The sequence below is a fragment of the Aquarana catesbeiana genome, linkage group LG02, assembly GCF_042186555.1.
Source record: "Aquarana catesbeiana isolate 2022-GZ linkage group LG02, ASM4218655v1, whole genome shotgun sequence".
NCBI classification, from domain to species: Eukaryota; Metazoa; Chordata; class Amphibia; order Anura; family Ranidae; genus Aquarana; species Aquarana catesbeiana.
Genome location: NC_133325.1, coordinates 673,103,285 through 673,126,515, shown reverse-complemented (window position 1 = coordinate 673,126,515; position 23,231 = coordinate 673,103,285). Strand labels below are relative to the sequence as shown.

At 40.8% G+C, this 23,231-nt stretch overlaps 1 protein-coding gene across 2 annotated transcripts in view; it reads right to left on the bottom strand.

The window, feature by feature from the left end:
* SGSM2 (small G protein signaling modulator 2) overlaps window positions 1–23,231 on the bottom strand; it is a 528,702-nt gene that overhangs the window by 101,853 nt on the left and 403,618 nt on the right. For both annotated transcript variants that reach the window (XM_073616693.1, XM_073616694.1), the window contains exons 5-7: window positions 18,451–18,518; window positions 16,265–16,413; window positions 2,947–3,081 (exon numbers count right to left, since the gene is read on the bottom strand). In XM_073616693.1, the coding sequence (XP_073472794.1) occupies window positions 2,947–3,081; window positions 16,265–16,413; window positions 18,451–18,518 (352 nt within the window). The remainder of the gene's footprint in view (window positions 1–2,946; window positions 3,082–16,264; window positions 16,414–18,450; window positions 18,519–23,231) is intronic.

The following is a 23,231-nucleotide window of genomic DNA, read 5'->3' as shown; positions in this document are numbered from 1 at the left end:
GGGAATTCTCAGCTGGGAATTGCTCTGTACATTCACCAGCTCCGGAAGCTGCAGCTGTCAAAAAAGAATAATCTGTCTCTGTGTTTATCTAAATAGAGTGATACAAAGAAACATTGTTACTTTTGTATCTGCTCTGTTTTATTCATCTGAAGATCAAATGGATTGATTTCAATCTGCAGATGCTTTCAGTTAAAACAACCTGGCAAATTAAAAAATAAAAATAAAATGTGTCTATTTAACCTATTATTAACGTTTACTTTACCCTGATCAGCCCTAATTGATTCACCCCCCTTCTTCTGTCTTCAACTATATATTTTTAATTTATATTTTACTACCCATTAAAATAGGATTAAAGGCAGAACCCTTTTTTATATTGGATAGAGTAAAAAGGAGAGTTATGACCCCTGTCGGGTTTGTCAGTGTCCCCATTGGAGGATCCCCCATCTCTTACTGTTCTGAGAACAATCCCAAATGTGGAATTTTTTTTTTAACATAACAGTAAATTGGACAAAAAGAGAGAGTGATTCTCTCTAATGGGGGCACAGACAGCAATAAAAAACTGACAGGTATTCTAATCCCTCTTCACTCCATCCACAACTAAAACATTTTTGCATTTAGCTAGCCTTTATTATTTAAACTTTTTTTTTCATTTTTGTAAATAACTCTGCAATTTTTGTACCAAAATCTTCTGTGGACTACAAAACAACTCCCCTTCAAGTAATAACAAAGAGAACTAGAGGAAGCATTTGCTGTTAAAATCAGCCGAGCGGCCAAGGGTAACCACACTTCTCCTTCACATGTATAGTACAGTAAGTGTTGTCATCCTAGAACAGAAAGTGTTACTGCCAGAATCACAGGTGAATATATTCAATATTAGTTTTTTGGTTTAGTATGCTGTAATATTGAGCTTCTTCCAACAGTTTTATCTAAAAATTTCCTTGTGATGGGGCAACTCGGTGCAGGCTACTCCTTCTCCTGAGCGAGTCCCGACAGATAATACAATGATTATCCTCAACGCCATAGAGCAAAGTAAGACCTCCTTGCTTGTTTGCATTGACAGACTGGCTGAAGAATGCAACCTGATCATAAGTTATCTTGACAAAATCCGAGGCCGCTAGACTGAGACACGATCTCGCATCTCGGCCAGCCACTGAAAATACTACTGTCAGGCACTCTGATATCCTGCACTCTCTGCAACTCATGGTACAAATTTTGGTGGCCAAAGCAGACGATGTAGAAAACTGGCTCTGCGAGAATAATGTCTGCATGCTGGCCTGCCAGAAAGGGCTGAAGGGGATCAGCCGACTGAATTTGTGGAATCTTTCTTTAAGGATCTCCTAGAGCTGACTTAGGTCTCTCCCAACTATGTGGTGGAAAGAGCCCATAGGGTCCTGCCAGGAAGTAGGGTTCCCGGAGCTCCTCCGAAGCCTTTCCCAGTCCGATTTTTGAACTATACTGACCAGGACAAGATCTTTAGTGAGGCCAGGAAACATTCTATGCTTCCCTATGAAAATACCATTGTCCACGCGTTTTTATGCTGACTTACAGGGAAAACAAGACCTTCTTGGAGGTTCTTAAAAGGCTCAGAGAGAAATGGGTGCACTATAGTATGGCATATCAGTGCTGGATGCGAGTCCAACATGAGGGCATGGTCAAGTTTTTTGACTCCCCAGAAGAGGTAGACTCCCACAACTCCTTCAGTGAGTTCTATACAGATCATATGAACACTAACATCTCCTTAACACTGACTCTCCACGTTGTCTCTACGCAGCTCCCTTGAGTTCTTTAGTGACCATGGAGTTACCTCCCTTACTGAGTCTGGAGTCTATATTATGTGTTGAGAATCTCTGCGCCCGACAAAAGGGGCCCTCTGCCATTTACAGTGGGGAAAATAATGATTTAATCCCCTGCAGATTTTGTAAGTTTGCCCACTTACAAAGAAATGAAAGGTCTATGATTTTTTATCGTTGGTGTATTTTAAATGATAGAGACAGAATAGCAACCAAAGATCCAGAAACACACGATACAAATGTACAGTTCAGTAAGTAAAATAAGCATTTGATCCCCAAGCAAGACATAACCAGCCGCCACTGATCAGTAGACTTACCTCTGACAGCACACACATAAAGTTGTTTTTCGTTCAACCGAGCAGGCTGAACAAAAAAATAAGGACAGATTGCTGTACTAACACAAATTATGTTAGTGCTACGATCTCCCCAGCTGTGCTTCTGTGTTCTGACAGGGGCCTCCCCCCTGCCAGGGCACACCAATCAGTGCTGGCAGCCATTGGCTGCCAGCACTGATCAGATGTTGGTTTTCCAACAAGTCGCTTTGACAAAAGCTGGTCTCTAGACCATCTTCTGTCTGAAAGACAGCCATGCACACTGACCGAATGTCAGACGGTTTCTGTTGAACCAGCAGATACTCATCCCGTATGTACCCAGCATAAAGGCTGGGTTCACATATGTGCGAATTGGTTCCGGTTTTTACCACATCCAATTCGCATGACAGGCGCCTGTGACCGGCTCTCAATGGAGCCCGTTCATACATGTCCTGGAAGGCAGTGGTGCAAATTCCAAAAGGGTCCTGTGCGTTTTTGGGTCCGGTTCAGGTGCGAATTCAGGCAAAAATTTGGACTTGGAATCGCACCTGAACTGGTGAACCGAAACACACCGAACCCCATGCTGGGAACCACGGCCGAACATATGTGAACCTGGCCTTAATGATCTGACTGCCCCAGAAGTGGAGCCTAGCCTCACATTCAAAGAGCAAGGAAACAGATACAGAATACAAAATAAAAACATTTCTCAAGCAATCTATGCCTGCTAGTTGAAATTGTCTTTTGTTCCTGATCTATAAGAATATACAGTATATAACATATATAAGTATACATAAAACGAGAATATTGAAATCTTATGACCTTAGCAGAAATATACGTTTACTTACTGGTTGAACCTGAACATTGTTTTTCCCATAGAGTAGATGTATTTTGGAATTCTGGTGAAGTGACTCAACATATTCTCGCGCTGATGCTGCAAATTTATCCTCTGACATGCTACCACTGGAATGACGCTTCTTAATCTGTGAAAAGTGTAAAGCTTTCAATAAGGAGGTTGCCATAGCAAGTACGTAAAGCACAGGGGTGACCACCGATCAAAGTGACCGCATAAAACAACAATGTGCTTTTATTTTATTGTGTATGAAGTCTGCAAAAAATACTAGCTGCTCAAACGATATAAAACTGATATGGGAAGTACACAGAGGGATGCATAATATACTTAGTATGCCCAGGCACTCAGTCTACTCATGGCTCATATTGCCCATATTGTTTTTTAACAGTGACTCTTTCATGCAACCCGAGTCTAAACTCGGGTTTAAGTAGGTAGATACAAAAAAGAAACTGAGTTGCAGTGCCACTAAAACAAGCAGTTACATGTCAACAATAGATTTGCATCTTTTCCATCCTCATGCAAAAATGTCAATTTGCTTAAGGAAGGACCAAGGTCTAAAGCTGTTATCTGTTTACTTTTAACTGTTGAATATGGTTCTGCAACCTCTTTATATATACACATCTATGGTATATCAACATGGTCAGACATATAATGGCCATATAGACTTTGATAAATGATCCAACTCTCCTGATAAGAATAATCAATCTATAGTCAACAACCCAATCAATCAATATGCCACACATAGAAAATTGGATTTCAATCGATAGTTGGATCATAAATCACCAAATCGCATCTCTGTACCTCTGTTTCCACCATAACACTCAAAATATGTTTGGGTTCTTGACCAAACCATCTCCGTGATGTTGATGAAGAATTAACAATAACTTTAGATCCTGGCCAATAGACTCATTTCGACCAAATCTGATCTAAATCAATCGGAAAGGATGTTATGGCTAATTGATTATTTGCTGATTTGATCATTTTGTTTTAATCGCACATCAATCGGATAATAAAATCATAGCGTGTATGGCTATCATTAATTGTGTACATTTCTCAGTGTGTGTTAACGATTTACAAATTTTGTTTTTGTCTATATGTGCTTTGTATGATATAACATAACACAAGTTTATGAGGCAGATCTATTTGCTTTTTACATAAAAATACATGATAAGTTTCTCCTTAGTCTTCATACTACTCCACTGATTCACATCTACTGTATATGGTTGCTTTTACTAACTGAGAATTATAGTTGGAGGTGGCTTCTCTTGTAAATGATTAAGCAGACAGGCGCAGTGTTACTATGTGGGAAGGAGGGGGATGGGATTCCGCTTCTCCTGCACATCACTGACAGGAGCACATCTCAATCTCAGCATGGTGCTGCTGGGGGGTGAGGCCAGGACCCTTCTTCCAGTTTCCCTTTGTCATGTGACATGTCACATGACCCAAGATGGGAAGAAAAACAAAGGTGCCTTCATTCCTGGCAGTCATCATGCTGAGAGATCTGAATTGTGAATACATATAGGGTAGGGGGAAACCTCCCTTCTGCTCCTCAGAACCCTCCAAGAGCCCCTTAGCCTCCTCCCTCCCTAGGGCTTAGTTACACTTAAGGTAGCCCTCTGAAGAGCCACCTGCAATGGATTGCTTTTAGGAGGACACTTGACAGGCGGAGATGAGGTGTTACATCACCTCCTTGCCACCTGTTTAAGCACTAAAATCCCACAAACCTGTTCTCCACCTATGTGCACTGCACGCAGTTGCAGCATGGTCCCATTCTCTTTCAAGGGTCATGTTTGACGGGCTGTATTATCCATCGAAAATGACAAGGGGCTTATTTAAACTTGTGATCGGGGGGTGGTCAAAACAGGGCTGTACACATACCATGGCTGCGTTGCATTGCAGCCGCAGCAGAAATGAATCAGCATGTTGCAGTTGGCAGGTGGTACTGCCGCTAAATGAGACCCATTCGAGTGAATAGGGACACCCTGCAAGTGCATGCAAAGCATATGCTTGAGGAATGGGGTTCGGCATTTTCAGTGGTAAAATAGATGGTGAGTAGGCATCATATCATCTGCTCACCTCCTGTCAAAACACCCTCTGAAAAGTGATCCACTACTGATTGCCTTCAGAGGGCAGCAATAATAACCACATGTCTGAACGAGCCCTTTCGGACCTCTTTCTTCCTCAGAGCCCCCCTAGAGTCCTTCAGTTCCATATACCCCTCAGAGCCCACTCCCCAGACTGACATCACTGATGCAGGTGCATTTTACCTCTTAGCAACACCATAAACACAGGGACACCTCCAACACGGGGATATTTTATTTCTGCCAGTGACACCACCTATGCAGGGACAATTTTTTGTTTCAATGACACTAAGGAGCATTGACTCAAACGCCGGTCATTTTTTCCTACCAGCAACACCCTTTTCCCCTAAATGACACTACTGACAGAGGAACATTTCTTCCTTCACTGCTGTTAGCCCATAATTATAGATTGATTTTAAAGTCTTCAGTTTGCTGGGGTGTATGACAATTAATTGGTATTATTCCAGCACATGCCACAAACATTACATACATTTTGCTGTGTGTGCCAATGTTAGCCCCATCCCCTCTTCTACCCAGGATGGGGGGGGGGGGGGGGCAGTTTACCATCTTCACCTTGGGTACTGGATTTCTTTGTCTTGGCATTGGATCCAGGGACCTTAGCCAAACACAGACAAATACTGAAACTCCCTGATGACCGCACTGTATTGAAACAATACAGCTTGGTTGAGGATGTTCCCCGGTCTGGAATTGGACAATGGAGGAGCAGAAGATCACTGATGATGTTTTCCCTCCGCTCTGCCTTTTAGTAAGTATGTTGTTAGTGAGTATTCTGCAAAGCAATGCAGCCTTATATGAGTGCTGGCCCTCTTGTTCCCAGAGTGTAACTGTGCAGGGCATTGCTGGAGGCAAAATCTTCTAAATGTTCTAAAGCTCTATGCATTAATACAGCCTTTCTTATAAACAGAAAACTGAATAATCAGTGTTGTTTTTTTTTTACATCTGTAAATTTCAGCTTCAGGCTAGGTTCACACTTATGCAGTGTGGGAAATGCCGTGATCCGTGCACATTTCCCACGCTGTATGCAAATCACACTGCCCTTGCGATCTGCTGGGGGAGTCAATACAAAGTTAACGACACCCTAAACACAGGTTGCAAACATGGTGTGTTTGCCTGCCCTGGATCACATGATACAAAACGACCATGCAATCTGGTTGCGGTGTGGCTCAAGAAAGGTGCATGCAATTCTTTGGTGCAATGCGGCGCTATTGAAGCCCATTTGAAATAAATGGGCTCAAATTGCACCACACTGAATCGCATGTGAATTGCACAGGAATGCGGTGTGGTTCCTTGCATTTCATAGTGTGAACCAAGCCTTACAATAACTGATCTTTTATGGTCTGTGCATGGGGCATATACTAGTGGAACAGCGTGACTCAATTTATGCCTGCACTAATATAGGTGGTGATCAGCACGACATTACAAATTGGGTTGCTCACTCTTTAAATCTGCATGTGCCACTTCACTATTAACCACTATTAAGCCTAGGGCAGTTTTTTTTTACATTTTTCACACACATGTTAAAGTCAAAATTTTTTACTTATTCACTTTTTATTTCACACAATATTCTTACAGTTGTTTCACAAATGCAACTTTTCAGGAAAAAATACACTAAATTGTATTGCCCTCTAGTGCAGCTGATCATGCACAGATCGTGCTTGTTTAGCAGCTTCCCTGGCTGTAGCAGCCAAGGAATGAGAGCTCTAAAACCAGAAGTGATTAAATCATCATCGCTTCCATGTTTATTAGTTACAAAGGAGATTGGGGAATGGATGTTTCTCAGTCTTCTCTGTAGCTTGCTATCCTGGCTGTTTACTGCTGATCCGCTGATCCCAGAGGAACATGAGAGTTCGGGAACCACGGCAGGCAGCAGCGGCCAAACTCACTTCAGTAAAAGTGTTCATGTGGCTGTAGATAGCCTCCCAGATCACTTACTGAACAACTGATCACTGGCTGTAAAAAATTATACCAAGGGCATGGCTACAGCTGTAGCCACAAGCTTGTTATAACCATTTTTGTACATCGGTCAGCAAGTGGTTAAAGGCAATGGGAAAATATAACCCACAGATAAAGAGGATAGCAGAAAAAATGACTTCACAAATAATCATTTTAGATGATCTGCAAAGGTCTGACTATACATACATTTGGTCCTACTGTTTCTAAGGTGACCTAATTAGGGCAATTATTCCAAATGTATTTGCTCCTATTCCTCCACAGTCATATATATTTGATTTTCCAGCCATTTGAATAATTCAGCTTTCAAATATCTTACATTTCAAGTATTTGGAGAATGACTGACCTCTTGGCAGATCATGAAGTCTGCAGGGCACATTCTTCAAACACAAAGAACATTTGTTTCTCTGCTACATATAATTCCTCTTTGATATTAGAATTTGCCCTTCTATCCTCCATAAATAATCATTGGTTACTCATACAATCCCTTTACTCCACTCACTTACAATCTATTCTAAATGGTATTTGCTTTTCTGAATCAAAGGCATATGTCTTCGTGTTTGTCTTTTTAGGTCAGAAAATATTACCAGTGATATCAATTCTAGGGCTTGCTTTTTCTGTGAAGAATGTGTCATTTGTGCCTTAATGTCGAATTGTTTGTATTTTTTTTAGATTTAGATGAATTTATCTTTAGAACAGAACAGAGGAACTCATCTATTCCATCTGTCTGTGCCAGAAATACTTTCTAGCCTTATGCACCTTGGACTTCTTACAAACATATTGGCTAAAAAATGTAACAGTATTATTCAATTTTATAACTAAAGTTTTGAATTAAAAATATAAAACATTATTGCTATGAAAAAGTGTATTTATTCTTATATTCATGCATTTTGGGCAGCATTTGGTATAAGAAGTGACTTTGAAGTGACTTTGATTATATTACTTAAATCCACGGCTTTTTTTTCTCAGAGAACAGGTGCAGGAACTCCCCCTTTCCGACCCCTTTTCTCCACCCCTATCCACCTCCGAGCACCGTTCCTCGGTTCCACCCCTACCCTCTCCTCCCATTACTGCCCTTTTAGAGAATAAAGAACCAAGTATCTTTTTGTGGCGATACGGCATTAGTTTGGAATATGTTAATGCTAACAAGAAAAGCAGTAAAATAGATCCCCTGCAGCCAGTAACAATAGAGCCCCCCCCCCCTAGCAACAATAGATTTCCCCAACAACAATGGACCAACCAAAACAAATACCCCCCTGCAGTGACAATAAATCCCCCAGCAACAATAGACCCCTGGCAGCAACAACAGATCTCCCCACAGTCAGCACCAAAAGACTCTCCATCAGCCAGAAACTAGCAACAATAGACCCCTCCTTCAATAGTAGGTCTCTCCCAGCAATAACTGAGCCCCCAGCAATGTAAGACCCACCCCAGCAAACATCGGTTCTCCACCAGCAACAACAGGCCCCCCCCATGCAAAAATATATCCCCTCCAGCTGGAATAGATTCCCCAGCAGCCAGCATCAAAAGACCCTGCAGCACACCCCAGCACCCCTTGCCATTACATACAGTCAGTGTTGGAGATGATGGAACTGCGTTCCCCCACATTCCCGCAAAAAAAAAAAGCCCTGTTAAAATCTGAAAAAAATGTATCATTTGTAGGTGGGACATCGACTCAATTCTAATCTTTTTGGCTCTATACACCACCACAATGGATTTGAAACGAAACGAACAAGATGTGCTTTAACTGCAGACTTTCAGCTTTAATTTGAGGGTATTTACATCCAAATCAGGGGAACGGTGTAGGAATTACAATAGTTTGTATATGTGCCTCCCACTTTTTAAGGGACCAAAAGTAATGGGACAGATTAACAATCATCCATCAAACTTTCACTTTTTAATACTTTGTTTCAAATCCTTTGCAGTCAATTACAGCCTGAAGTCTGGAACGCATAGACATCACCAGACGCTGGGTTTCATCCCTGGTGATGCTCTGTCAGGCCTCTACTGCGACTGTCTTCAGTTCCTGCTTGTTCTTGGGGCATTTTCCCTTCAGTTTTGTCTTCAGCAAGTGAAATGCATGCTCAATCGGATTCAGGTCAGGTGATTGACTTGGCCATTGCATAACATTCCACTTCTTTCCCTTAAAAAACTCTGGTTGCTTTCACAGTATGCTTCGGGTCATTGTCCATCTGCACTGTGAAGCGCCGTCCAATGAGTTCTGAAGCATTTTGCTGAATATGAGCAGATAATATTGCCCGAAACACTTCAGAATTCTTCCTGCTGCTTTTGTCAGCAGTCACATCATCAACAAATACAAGAGAACCCGTTCCATTGGCAGCCATACATGCCCACGCCATGACACTACCACCACCATGCTTCACTGATGAGGTGGCATGATTTGGATCATGAGCAGTTCCTTTCCTTCTCCATACTCTTCTCTTTCCATAACTCTGGTACAAGTTGATCTTGGTCTCATCTGTCCATAGGATGTTGTTCCAGAACTGTGAAGGCTTTTTTAGGTGTTGTTTGGCAAACTCTAATCTGGCCTTCCTGTTTTTGAGGCTCACAAATGCTTTACATCTTGTGGTGAACCCTCTGAATTCACTCTGGTGAAATCTTCTCTTGATTGTTGACTTTGACACACATACACCTACCTCCTGGAGAGTGTTCTTGATCTGGCCAACTGTTGTGAAGGGTGTTTTCTTCACCAGGGAAAGAATTCTTTGGTCATCCACCACAGTTGTTTTCCGTGGTCTTCCAGGTCTTTTGGTGTTGCTGAGCTCACCGGTGCATTCTTTCTTTTTAACCCTTTCATGACTAAGCCTATTTTTGAAATTTGGTGTTTACAAGTTAAAATTCATATTTTTTGCTAGAAAATTACTTAGAGTTCCCAAACATTATATATATTTTTTTAGCAGAGAATCCAGAGAATAAAATGGAGATTGTTGCAATATTTTATATCACACGGTATTTGTGCAGCAGTGTTTTAAACGCAAATTTTTGGAAAAGGGACACTTTCATGAATTTTAAAAAATTCAAACAGTAAAGTTACCCCAATTTTTTGTATAATGTGAAAGATGATGTTACGTCGAGTAAATAGATACCAAACATGTCACCCTTTATAATTGCACGCACTCGTGGAATGGCGACAAGCTACGGTACCTATGAATTTTCATAGGAGACGCTTTAAATTTTTTTTACGGTTACCAGGTTTGAGTTACAGAGGAGGTCTAGGGCTAGAATTATTGCTCTCGCTCTGATGATCGCGGCGATATCTCACATGTGTGATTTGAACACCATTTACATATGCAGGCGCGAGCACGACTTCCGGCGGCGCTTTAAAACATTTTTTTTTAATTTATTTTATTTTTTTTTATACTTATAAATTGTGTTTAAAAAAATTTTTTTTTTTTTTACTTTTATTGCTGTCACAAGGAATGTAAACATCCCTTGTGACAGTAATAGGTGGTGACAGGTACTCTTTATGGAGGGATCGGGGGTCTAAAAGACCCCCGATCCCTCCTTTGCACTTCAAAGTATTCAGATCGCCGAAAACGGCGATTCTGAACACTGTATATTTTTTTAAAACCGGCGCCATTGGCAGCCGAGTAAATGGGAAGTGACGTCATGACGTCGCTTCCGCGTTTACAGTGAGAAGGCTGGAACGAAGCCGCCCACAGCTTCGTTCCAGCCCGCCCCCAGCCGCCAAAGGCAGCCAATTGGACACCGGGCTTCCCGATCGCACGGGAGGCCCGGTAAGAGCAGCGGGAGGCAGCAGGAGAGGGGATGTCCCCTCCCGCTCCTCCGGTATAACAGCCGAGCGGCTTTTAGCCACATCGTTTGTTATACTCGGATAGCCGATCACCGGCTCTAAACAACGGTACCAGGATGATGCCTGCAGCTGCGGGCATCATCCCGGTATAACCCTGGAAAGCCGAGTACGCACATCTGCGTACGGTCGGCGGGAAGGGGTTAAGGATGTTCCAAACAGTTGATTTGGTCACACCTAATGTTTTTGCTATCTCTCTGATGGGTTTGTTTTGTTTTTTTCAGCCTAATGATGGCTTGCTTCACTGATAGCGACAGCTCTTTGGATCTCATATTGAGAGTTGACAGCAACAGATTCCAAATGCAAATAGCACACTTGAAATGAACTCTGCTCCTTGTAAATGGGATAATGAGTGAATAACACACATCTGTCCATGGAACAGCTGAGCAGCCAATTGTCCAATTACTTTTGGTCCCTTAAAAAGTGGGAGGCACATATACAAACTGTTTTAATTCCTACACCATTCACCTGATTTGGATGTAAATACCCTCAAATTAAAGCTGAAAGTCTGCAGTTAAAGCGCATCGTGTTTGTTTAATTTCAAAGCCATTGTGGTGGTGTATAGAACCAAAAAGATTAGAATGGTGTCGATGTCCCAATATTTATGGACCTGACTGTACATGTCTGAAACTACAACCACAGAAAGTGAAGGGCAATGGTCATGAAAATTTGCTAGAGGACCCATAAATTATTTTATGCCCTTGGGTAGAAGAACGTGATAATCAGGATATCTATAAAATGTTCGATGTGCTTTGTGTCTGCAATCATTTAAATAAGAAATGTACCAAATAAAAATCTGATTGGAAAAGAAGAAGGTATCTTAAGGGTGGAGTGATATTTACATAAAGCATTTTTAGAACTTGACAATATGTCTATATGCGTGATATAAATATATATAAATATATACACATACCAATCAGCCATATTATGACCACTGACAGGTAAAGTGAATAACATTGATTATCTCGTTACAATGGTATCTGAAAGTGGGTGGGATATATTAGGCAGCAAGTGAATGTGTTGTCCCTTAAAGTGGTTTTAAAGGCTCAAGGTGTGGGGGGCTCCATAAGATGTGTTTTATGGATGCATACAGTGGGGCCCGGGAGCGAGCACACACCAGTGCCCCCAGAGCTTGCTATTGGAGGCACTGGCTGAAGAGGAGAAGCCAGGAGCACTGGCAGGGGACCTGAAAGCAGGAGATCGGGGCTCCTCTGTGTAAAACCACTGTACAAACCAGGTAAGTATGACATTTTTTTTTTAAATGACTTTGACAAGAGCCAAATTGTAATGGTTGTAGGGTCAGAGCAACCCCAAAACTGCAGCTCTTGTGTTTCCAGTCTACAGTGGTCAGGCCTATAAAAAATGGTCTAAGGAAGAAAAACCGCAGAACCAGTGATGGGGTCATAGGTGGCCAAGGCTTGTTGATGCATGTGGGGAGCCACACTGGCCCGTAGCTTCTGTAACTCAAATTGCTGAAAAGTTAGTATTGGTTCTGATAGAAAGTAGTCAAAACACACAGTGCATCACAGTTTGTTGCGTATGGGGCTGCATAGCCAAAGACTGGTCAGGGTGCCAATGCTGACCCATGTCCACAACTGAAAGTGCCTACAATGGGCACGTGAGCATCAGAACTAGAGCAGTGAACAATAGAAGAAGGTGGCCTAGTCTAAAGAATTCAAGAAAAATGGTTTGAGGAACAAAACAATGAGTTTGAGGTGTTGACATGGCCTCCAAATTCCCCAGATCTCAGTCCAACTGAACACCTGTGGGATGTGCTGGAAAAACAAGCCCAAATAATAGAGGCCCCACCTCGAAACTTACAGGACTTAAAGGATCTGCTAGTAACAGCTTGGTGCAAGATACCACAGCATACTTCCAGAGGTCTAGTGCAGCCCATGCTTGAACAGGTTATGGTATGTGGTCATAATGTTATGGCTGATCTGTATATTTTACTAGGCACCTGTATTGTATGGATTTTTTCTTTAGTTTAGTTTAGTCACTAAAATATGCCAAGTGGATAAATACTTCCAAAAATGCTAACTACTGTTAGTTTTGTACTGCTATGGACAAAAAAAAAAAGACGTGCATGCAGATCAAATGTCACTAAACCTGAAAATCCGTTACTTGTGCAAGGTGCTGCACTATGTTATTGACAGGAGACATATACTTTTTTTCATTTTTCCTTAGCTTACATTTTTTGTCACTCTTGATAGAATGATGATGACGGTGGATTATAGTTATAGAATGGGCAATGTTTCAGGGATTGACCTAAGATATTCTGAGATCTAAGCTGTATACGTTCTCGTGTGGCCGTGTCATGGTGCATATTCTGTAGTCTCTGTAGTCATTAATGGCTCCCAGGAATAAAGATCTCCACAACACAGCAAAATCAATGTAACCCGGCCATTGCATTTATATTCTAAGATGTGTGAGCACGGCTAAGCCTTTTCAGGACCACAGAGAGCTCCCATGGCCCTGCTATAAACAGAAGCAATTAGTGACAACAGACCTCTGTTAAAGGCAATCTATAGTCTTTAAAATTGCAATGTAAATCGTATCAATGTGTGTTAGGGTTTAGCAATATTGTCTATAGTTTGCCATATTATACACTCACTGGCCAATTTATTAGGTACATCTTGCTAGTACCAGGTTGGACCCCCTTTTGCCTGAATTCTTCATGGCATAGATTCAACAAGGTGTTGGAAACATTCCTCAGAGATTTTGGTCCATATCGACATAATAGCATCGTGCAGTTGCTGCAGATTTGTTGGCTGCACATCCATGATGCAAATCTCCCGTCCCACCACATACTAAAGGTGCGCTATTGGATTGAGATCTGGTGACAGTAGAGGCCATTGGAGTGCAGTGAACTCATTGTCATGTTCAAGAAACCAGTGGTGAGATGATTTGAGTTTTGTGACATGGTGCATTATCCTGCTGGAAGTAGCCATCAGAAGATGGGTACACTGTAATCATAAAGGGATGGACATGGTCAGCAACAATACTCAGGTAGCTTGTGGCATTTAAACAATGCTCAGTTGGTACTAAGGGGCCCAAAGTGTGCAAAGAAAATATCCCCCGCACCATTACACCACCAGCCTGAACCATTGATACAAGGTAGGATGGATCAATGCTTTTATGTTTACACTCCAAATTCTGACCCTACCATCTGAATCTTGCAGCTGAAATCAAGACTCATCAGACCAGGCAACAGGTTTCCAATCTTCTTTTGTCCAATTTTGGTGGGCCTGTGCGAATAGTAGCCTCAGTTTTCTGTTCTTAGCTGACAGGAATGGCACCCAGTTTGGTTTTCTGCTGCTGTAGCTGCTTCAAGGTTCGAGGTGTTGTGCATTCGGAGATGGTATTCTGCATACCTTGGTTGTAATGAGTGATTTTTTTTGTTTTTAGTTACTGTTGCCTTTCTATCATCTCAAACCAGACTGCCCATTCTCCTCTGACCTCTGACATCAACAAGGCATTTTCCTAAACACAACTTCTGCTCACTGGATATGTTCTCTTTTTTGAACCATTCTCTGTAAACCCTAGAGATGGTTGTGTGTGAAAATCCCAGTAGATCAGCAGTTTTTGAAATACTTAAATCAGCCCGTCTAGCACCAATAACCATGCAACGTTCAAAGTCACTAAAATCCCCTTCCTTCCCCATTCTGTTGCTCGGTTTGAACTTCAGCAAGTTGTCTTCACCATGTCTATGCCTCATCCCCTACGTGCAGTAATGTGTGGTCTGCGGGGCTCCAATGTAGCTGATGACCGCACAGGACTCCTACATCTCCATAAATGTATCTGGGACTTGTCAATTATCAAATAGAATCTTCCTATGATCCATGGTTTCTCTCCTTTATGGCACAACAAACAGTTGAGCTTCTTAAGATCCCAAATGCAGAATTGTGGGCCTCTAGGGGCTTTAATACTTACACCATTTGCTCACTGCAAGGTGTCTTAAACCCTTTCAATTACTTAAGGAAGAATTCTCACTTCCTAATTATATGCTTTTTCGTGACCTACAATTATATCATTCCCTACTAACTCAATTCTCTACTAACTTACTCAGTATTAGTGCTTATCCCTTTGTTAGAAAAAAAAAAAAAAAAAAGAAAATTGATCTCTACACTATACAATATGCTTCTCATCCCCTTTTCCATAATACTTGCATACAAGATCAAAATTCACTAAGGGGCAGATATAGATAACCTGGTTGATGAGGACTGTGGTGAGGTCCTTGATATACAGTAGATAATCTGGTTGATGAGCATTGGCCCAAGGTCCTTGATATACAGTAAAAACCTGGTTGATGAGGATTGGGGTGAGGTCCTTGATAATTTTTAATTGGTATCTACCTGGGAGATTGTCTCACACAAATATGTATAATTCACAGGGCCTATCTGACCCCTATCTGCTTGTTCAAGTTCCTATCTACACATAGCCCGCTATGCTCAATGTGCTTGCTTGCCAGGGGCACCTACTTTCATTTGCTTTGAGCTTACCCCAACACTTAAGGATTTTGGACACAAGTAGTGAGGTTCATCCATGATACAATGCACTCCCCGCTAACTCTACTCCCCAAACAATGCATGTTAGGGTTATAGCTGAATTCCGAAGCAGATACATTTATGACAACATTCTTACATGAAAATGTATTTACTGCAATAAAGCTGATTGCGCAAGACTGGATGCAAGCTACCCCTCCTATCTTCCAAGCCTGGTTTTTAGAAGTAAATACTACCCTTTCATATAAAAAAACTTATCTATACTCACGGGGGTTGTCCATATAAGTACAATGAAATGTGGGACCATTGGTTGTAACATCCTGGTACGTGTGGGTGATTTTTAATTCTGCCCTCTTGGACTCCAGGACCATGTCATATATCCCCTTACTCAATTTTTGCTAAAGTTAAACTTTAAATGCTTCTCAAATGCAAGCTTAATGCACATGCTGCATTTGCCACCTACAGAAGCCTTTATAGAAATGTTTTCAGGAGGAAGTTAATGTTCCAGGAGAAAAACCCAGACAATTAGGTGGAGACCATACAAATATTAGGCAGACAGTCTCTCTATAAAGAAATTAACCTAGACATTCTCTACTACAACGATACAATGCTAACCACTGCAACATTATTGAATCACAGGAATCCAAAGTAGGTTTGTTTCATTTGCGAGCATATCATTTTACTGAAAAAGAATTACTAATACCCTTTAATCAGCAGACAATAATGTATTTGAAGTGGTGTAGATTGCTCTAATCAGCAATGTTTAATCTCAGAAGACCATAGAATATAAGGATCATTAACCTACACAGAAATACAATGCCAATGATAATGTATTATGCTTACAACAAACACAAATATGTATGGTTTATGAAACATCAGCAAATGACTTCTGTACTTTGGTGGTTAGAAGACAAGGATACATACACCGAGGGCGGGCCTCTTGCACGGACTAGAGTCCTGGCGAGTGTGAGTTCCATGGATCCTGTGCCTCTGTACTAGTTCATCAGCTGAAGGATCTGTCCAGTAATGATCTGCTGTCTTTAGCTTTGTGTACTCTAGTGCACAAGGTCCCACTGAATAATAACACAAGGAAAAATGAATCTACTGTGTGATACGCTTATTTGAAGAATACACATTACTGCAGTTTTTTTCTTGAACCATAGTAGTTGTTTTTTACCATTGCAATAATTGAATATATGTGCAAATATAGTAATTTAAAGAGCAACTGCAGCCAACACTGTAAATAAATCACTGAATGCTAATTTTAATGCTATCCAAGAATTGTTGCCATTCAGTTTACTATAAAGGAGCACTAGCACACGTATTATTGAATGGTGAGAACTGTGGTAATCCATGGAATGGTAGCTTTCAGCATATCTATTTCTTTCCCATTTCACACACCTTTTATATACATTTGCCTCTATTATATGAAGACTAGGTTGTCCAGCAAAACTAGAAATGACTGGTAAGGGCAAACCTGTATTAGTGCTAGGGGTGTGGTTGCTAGGCGAAACGCGGGAGGAAGCCTGGGCAGTAGTGGGAATCAGCACCACACAGAGTGATTAGGCTGTGCCACACCTGGCACACCCCCTGCGCACGTCTATGGTTATGTCCTTGGTGCTGTATGCCCTAAAACTTCAGCTTTAAATTATTATTTTAGAAATAAACATGTATTATAGGATACATCTGTGATGCAGAATTTGAAAAACATTATGGGTTTTCTAAAGAAAAACACAGCAGTAGCAGTTTCCTTTCACACTGTCTCTGTAAAACTAGGAGGTTTGCAAGAAGCCCTCTGAAAAGAACAGAGCAAAATGTTAGGGAAGGGAACGGGTCAATGACTCATTTAGCAGTGTGTGTAATCTGAGCTTCAACAACTGTAAAGTACGGGTTATTTTCAAATAGTTAAAATTAGCCCAGTAAACCGAACCAGAGCTCTATTTTCTGTCTAGAAATGGTAAACATGAAATATTTATATCCAATATTTTATATTTACCTAATGAAATGCAATAAAACGTATTTTGTATTTTTTTCCTTTATAAAGAAAAGACAAAGAAAATATTCCTTTAAAATACCTGTACAAAATAACTTAAATTTTTTAGCAACTACAAAATGGCAACATTAAAACATGAGTTGAATGACCTTATATAAATACAGTATATGTAAAGGGGAAAGGACCGCCGTTACTCCCGATCAGTCCAGGTGAATAAGCGATACAGAGCGGCCCCATCTTACATGTCTTCAGCAAAACACACACACACTGATGCATTTCATCCACACTATATTGCCAAAAGTATTGGGCCACCCCTCCAAATCATTTGGTGGAGGGGGGATTATGATGTGGGGTTGTTTTACTTGGTTGGGTTTGGCCCCTTAGTTCCAGTGAAGGAAACACTTAAGGTGTCAGCATACCAACATACTTTGGACAATTTCATGCTCCCAACTTTGTGGGAACAGTTTGGGAATGGCTCCTTCCAGTTCCAACATGACTGCACACCAGTGCACAAAGCAAGGTCCATAAAGACATGGATGAGTGAGTTTGGGGTGGAGGAAATTGACTGGCCTGCACAAAGACCTGACATCAACCCGATAGAACACCTTTGGTATAAATTAGAGCAGAGACTGCGAGCCAGGCCTTCTCGTCTACATCAGTGCCTGACCTCACAAATGCACTTCTGGAAGAATGGCCAAATATTCTATTCCCATAGACAAACTCCTACATTTTGTGGACAGCCTTCCCAGAAGAGATGAAGCTGTTATAGCTGCAAAGGGTGGGCCAACTCAATTTCGAACCCTATGGATTAAGACTGCAATGCCAATAAAGTACATGTGCGTGTAAAGACAGGTGTCCCAATACTTTTGACAATATAATGTATGTGTCCTAGAGGGATCAGAAAGTAAGGCCTGCCTCTTGGAATATAGGGACTCTATAGTATTCTTAGAAGCCCTCCTACTATAACAATATTACATCAAACAGTATATGTCAGTTATAAAACTGACTATTACAGGGCCATTAGTTTACAGCCCAGTTCACTTCTTATATTACAAAAATTTGCACTAAAATGTACATGGCTATAACTAATAAACTATGAATTTTGTTTTAGTCTTACCTAAAAGAACTGCCAATATCGAACCACAAACTGGATCAGCCAATAAAGCTTCTTTTTCGTAATATTTACTGTAGAGATAAACAATAAACAATCAGGTATTGCATGCACTGACTTTATATTTATAATATAATCATTATGCGACATGTTGAAGTGCAAGATTTGAGCATTTACAATCTTCACTTCAAAGGAAACTTTTTTGGAACCTTTATTTTAGGGAGAGTGTTTGATTTAAGTGCCACTACACAATGGTCATTAAAGATGGCTGTGTGAATCTTCTACAACCAACCTGTTAGGAAGCTGGTCTTATTATCGGAAGGTGCAATCCCACTTATTTGTTAATAAGTATACAGTTTTATGAAAACAACACAATTCATCTATATATCTAGTAAATAAGAAAGTAACAAAAATTGTGGATTTTATGGGCACAAATATAAATTAGACAAAATTTCAAAATGAAACATTTATTATTATTTGTTTTAAAAACACAAAAAACACCATGCATATAAAAGCATAATCGAGAATGGTCCAAAATCATATGAACAAATCACAGTGAGAAACATAAGCATAATAATGCATAATAAAACCCTGATGTATTTCAATTCTTGACACAAATCTTCATCAGGGGGGGTGTACCACAGTGGTTAAATAGGACCAATGTTTACATAATCCTCATATTTCCTGAAAGGGTAGAACACCGTAGAGAGGAAGGTTCAGGTTATTGGAGCACAAAGGTCACCATGGAGTTTCCCACTAATAATATATCTATTATCCTTTCAGGAAATATGAGGATTATGTAACCATTGGTCCTATTTAACCACTGTGATACCCCCCCCCCCCCCGAGGAGGATTTGTGTTAAGAAATGAAACGCGTTGAGGTTTCATTTTGCATCTATCTATCAATCTATCTATCTATCTATCTATCTATCTATCTATCTATCTATCTATCTATCTATCTATCTATCTATCTATCTATCTATCTTTTATAGCTTGTCTAACATGTTTTCATTCAAGGAAAGACATTTGGCTGTGCAATTTGGATAATGTTATACAAGCTGATAACTTATGAGGAAATGGTGATAGATTGTCATGTACTGTATATTGTCACTATAAAGGAAGGAAATACATACTTCAATAATTTAGCTTTACTATATTGTTAGCACTATATTTTCACACATTATAGAGCACATTAAGATACATTTCATCTCTGCTATAAGGCATGACTAAAGTAATTTCCAGCTGAATTACCTCTTTCAAAGAGGATTAATATGTAATTCTTCTTTGCTGAAATAGTCATTCGTTCTTTATAAGCTTTGCTCAGCTGGATTTATCCCCATAAAAGCAAGTAACTGAGCAAACTAAAAAGTCTGCACACGCACAACAGAATAAAACGGTAATTAATTATATTTACAAAAGTTATTTCACTGCCCTGTTGTACAACATCACATTTACATCACTATCATTCCTTATTGAATTAAACATATACAGTATCTCACAAAAGTGAGTACACCCCTCACATTTTTGTAAATATTTTATTATATCTTTTTATGTGACAACACTGAAATTACACTTTTCTACAATGTAAAGTAGTGAGTGTACAGCTTGTATTAGAGTGTAAATTTGCTGTCCCCTCAAAATAACTCAACACACAGCCATTAATGTCTAAACCGCTGGCAACAAATGGCAAATAGCTCTCTGAGGATCTGAAAAAAAGAATTGTTGCACTACATAAAGATGGCTTTGGCTATAAGAAGATTGCCAAGACACTGAAACTGAGGTTTAGCACGGTGGCCAAGACCATGCAGAAGTTTAACAGGACAGGTTCCACTCAGAACAGGCCTCACCATGGTCAACCAATAAAGTTGAGTGCACATGCTCAGCGTCATATCCAGAGGTTGTCTTTGGGTAATAGACGTATGAGTGCTGCCAGCATTGCTGCAGAGGTTGAAGGGGTGGGGGTCAGCCTGTCAGTGCTCAGACCACACGCCTCACACTGCATAAAATTGGTCTGCATGGCTGTCCAGAAGAAGACCTCTTCTAAAGATGATGCACAAGAATGCTCGCAAACAGTTTGCTGAAGACAAGCAGACTAAGTGTGTCTTGCCTACAGTCAAGCATGGTAGTGGGAGTGTCACGGTCTGGGGCTGCATGAGTGCTGCCAGCACTGGGGAGCTACAGTTCATTGAGGGAACCATGAATGCCAACATGTACTGTGACATACTGAAACAGAGCATGATCCCCTATTTTCAGAGACTGGGCCGCAGAACAGTATTCCAACATGATAATGACCCCAAACACACCTCCAAGACAACCACTGCCTTGCTAAAGAAGCTGAGGGTAAAGGTAATGGACTGGCCAAGCATGTCTCCAGACCTAAACTCTATTGAGCATCTGTGGGACATCCTCAAATGGAAGGAGCACAAGGTCACTAACATCCACCAGCTCTGTGATGTCATCATGGAGGATTGGAAAAGGACTACCGTGGCAACATGTGAAGCTCTGTTGCACTCCATGCCCAAGAGGGCTAAGGCAGTGCTGAAAAATAATGGTAGGCACACTAAATATTGACACTTTGGGCCCAATTTGGACATTTTCACTTAGGGGTGTACTCACTTTTGTTTCCACCGCTTTAGACATTATTAACTGTGTGTTGAGTTATTTTGAGGGGACAGCAAATTTACACTGTTATACAAGCTGTACACTCACTACTTTACATTGTAGCAAAGTGTAATTTCTTCAGTGTTGTCACATGAAAAGTTATAATAAAATATTTACAAAAATGTGAGGGGTATACTCACTTTTGTGAGATACTGTATTAGACATACCTCCCAACAGTGGGACTGTCCTGGGATTTTAACAAAATCCTGACATCTCCCAGACTTGGGCTGTGTCCTGCTACGGGAGCGGGAGTGCTCATTCCTGTATACAACTTGGCTCCTTTTGCACACACAAAGGCAGCAATAATAAAAGTCCCAAACCTCCGCCAAAACTGCACACACGCAAGAACTTTTTCTGCACATGCACAAATGTGCCGAAGGGCTCTGCCAGGACCCAAAAGCCAGAAGCAGCTTTTCGCCACATCTGTACATGTGCCATAATGGCAGCACTGGGGAAGGAAAGGGGGGGGGGGGGGCAAAGCAAATAAGTAATGGACTAAAGTTCCTCTTTGAGGGAAAAAAGCCAGAAAAAAGAAAACAATTGCATTCATCGAACAACGGTAGGCTGCATTGTATTACATTTTTCTCTTGGGTTTAGACATATTTAAAAGATTGTGGTCACCATAAGGTGCCAGATAGTAACTTTAGACCCACTGCAGCACAACAAAGCACTTGCTGAGTGCTACAGTGTAAGTTCCTTGTTCAAAGGAAGAAGACACCCAGTAAGAGGGGGAAACGTGTCAGTTAACAGCCATTGGTGACGTCATATCTGCCCGGTGAAGGGGAAACGCCGGTGTGATACTTCTGGTCCAACGATTAATGCTTGGATATTACATGTGAAAAGTGAGTGTAACACATTTTTAATGTTTTAAAATAAAATAAATGGAATTACGCTATGTGCATTCCCATTGTCTTCTTTACATATGCACCATGTGTGAGATGCACAGATCTAAGACACATTGCCATGTGAACCATCAAGGAGGATTACAAATCCCAGCAAAACATCAGGATATTTAAAAAAAAGCGCATATGACTCTTATATACAATTAAGAGTCCACGGAAGTCGGTGAGTGAGTGGGATCACTGGCAGGAAGTACAGCATGAAAAATTTGCACTTATTTAAAGTGATAGAACACGGCACTGTAAAAAGACTGCACTGTTTCTATGAATAAATGAAGAAACACGCTGAAATGGACTAATCACCATTTATTTCACATATTTATGGTATTGATATACTTAATATATGTTTTGCTTTTACATATTGTATATTGCTGAGTAAGCAGCGCCTAAGTAGTCATGTTTAGTATAAGGGGATTTATAGCCTAATGCCCTGTACACATGACCGGTTTTGCCGTCGGAATAAACTCTGAAGGTTTTTCCGACGGAGTCCGACAGAATTCCGCTCAAGCTTTATTGCATACACACGATCACACTAAATTCTGACCGTCCAGAACGCGGTGACGTACAAAACGTATGACGGGACTAAAAAACGGAAGTTCAATAGCCAGTAGCCAATAGCTTCCATCTCGTACTTGCTTCAGAGCATGCATTGTTTTTGGTGCTTTGGAACAGCATACAGACGAGCGTTTTTTTTCTGATAGTAATTTGTTCCGTCTGAAAAATATAGAACATGTTCTCTATCTAAGTCCATCTGAATTTTCGACAGAAAAAGTCCGATGGGGCATACACATGGTCGGAATATACGATGAAAAGCTCCCATCGCACTCTTTCTGCCGGATATCCCGATCCTGTGTGTACGCAGCATTAGAGCAGCAGCTGGTCACATTGCACATTGTGCACTAATTAAATTTAATTTAGATTTAATTTAAATTTAATTCAGATTCTAGTGCGGGTACATACACATAATTTCACAATATAAAGGAATAGTAGTGGTAAGAAAAATCACTTGTGGGTTTAAAGAAGTATAGGCAAAACATTTTTTTTTATTTTAGGTAGAGTAAGGGAGGGTTATAACCCCTGGCAGTTTATTTTTTGCCATCTGTGCCCTATTGGGGAGATTTGCCTTCACTTTCTGTCCCATAGGCAAAACAGCAAGCAAGAGGAAATCCCTGCAAATTAAGGTAATCTCTTGGGGATCCCTAGGCCATCAGAACTAGTGTCCCCATT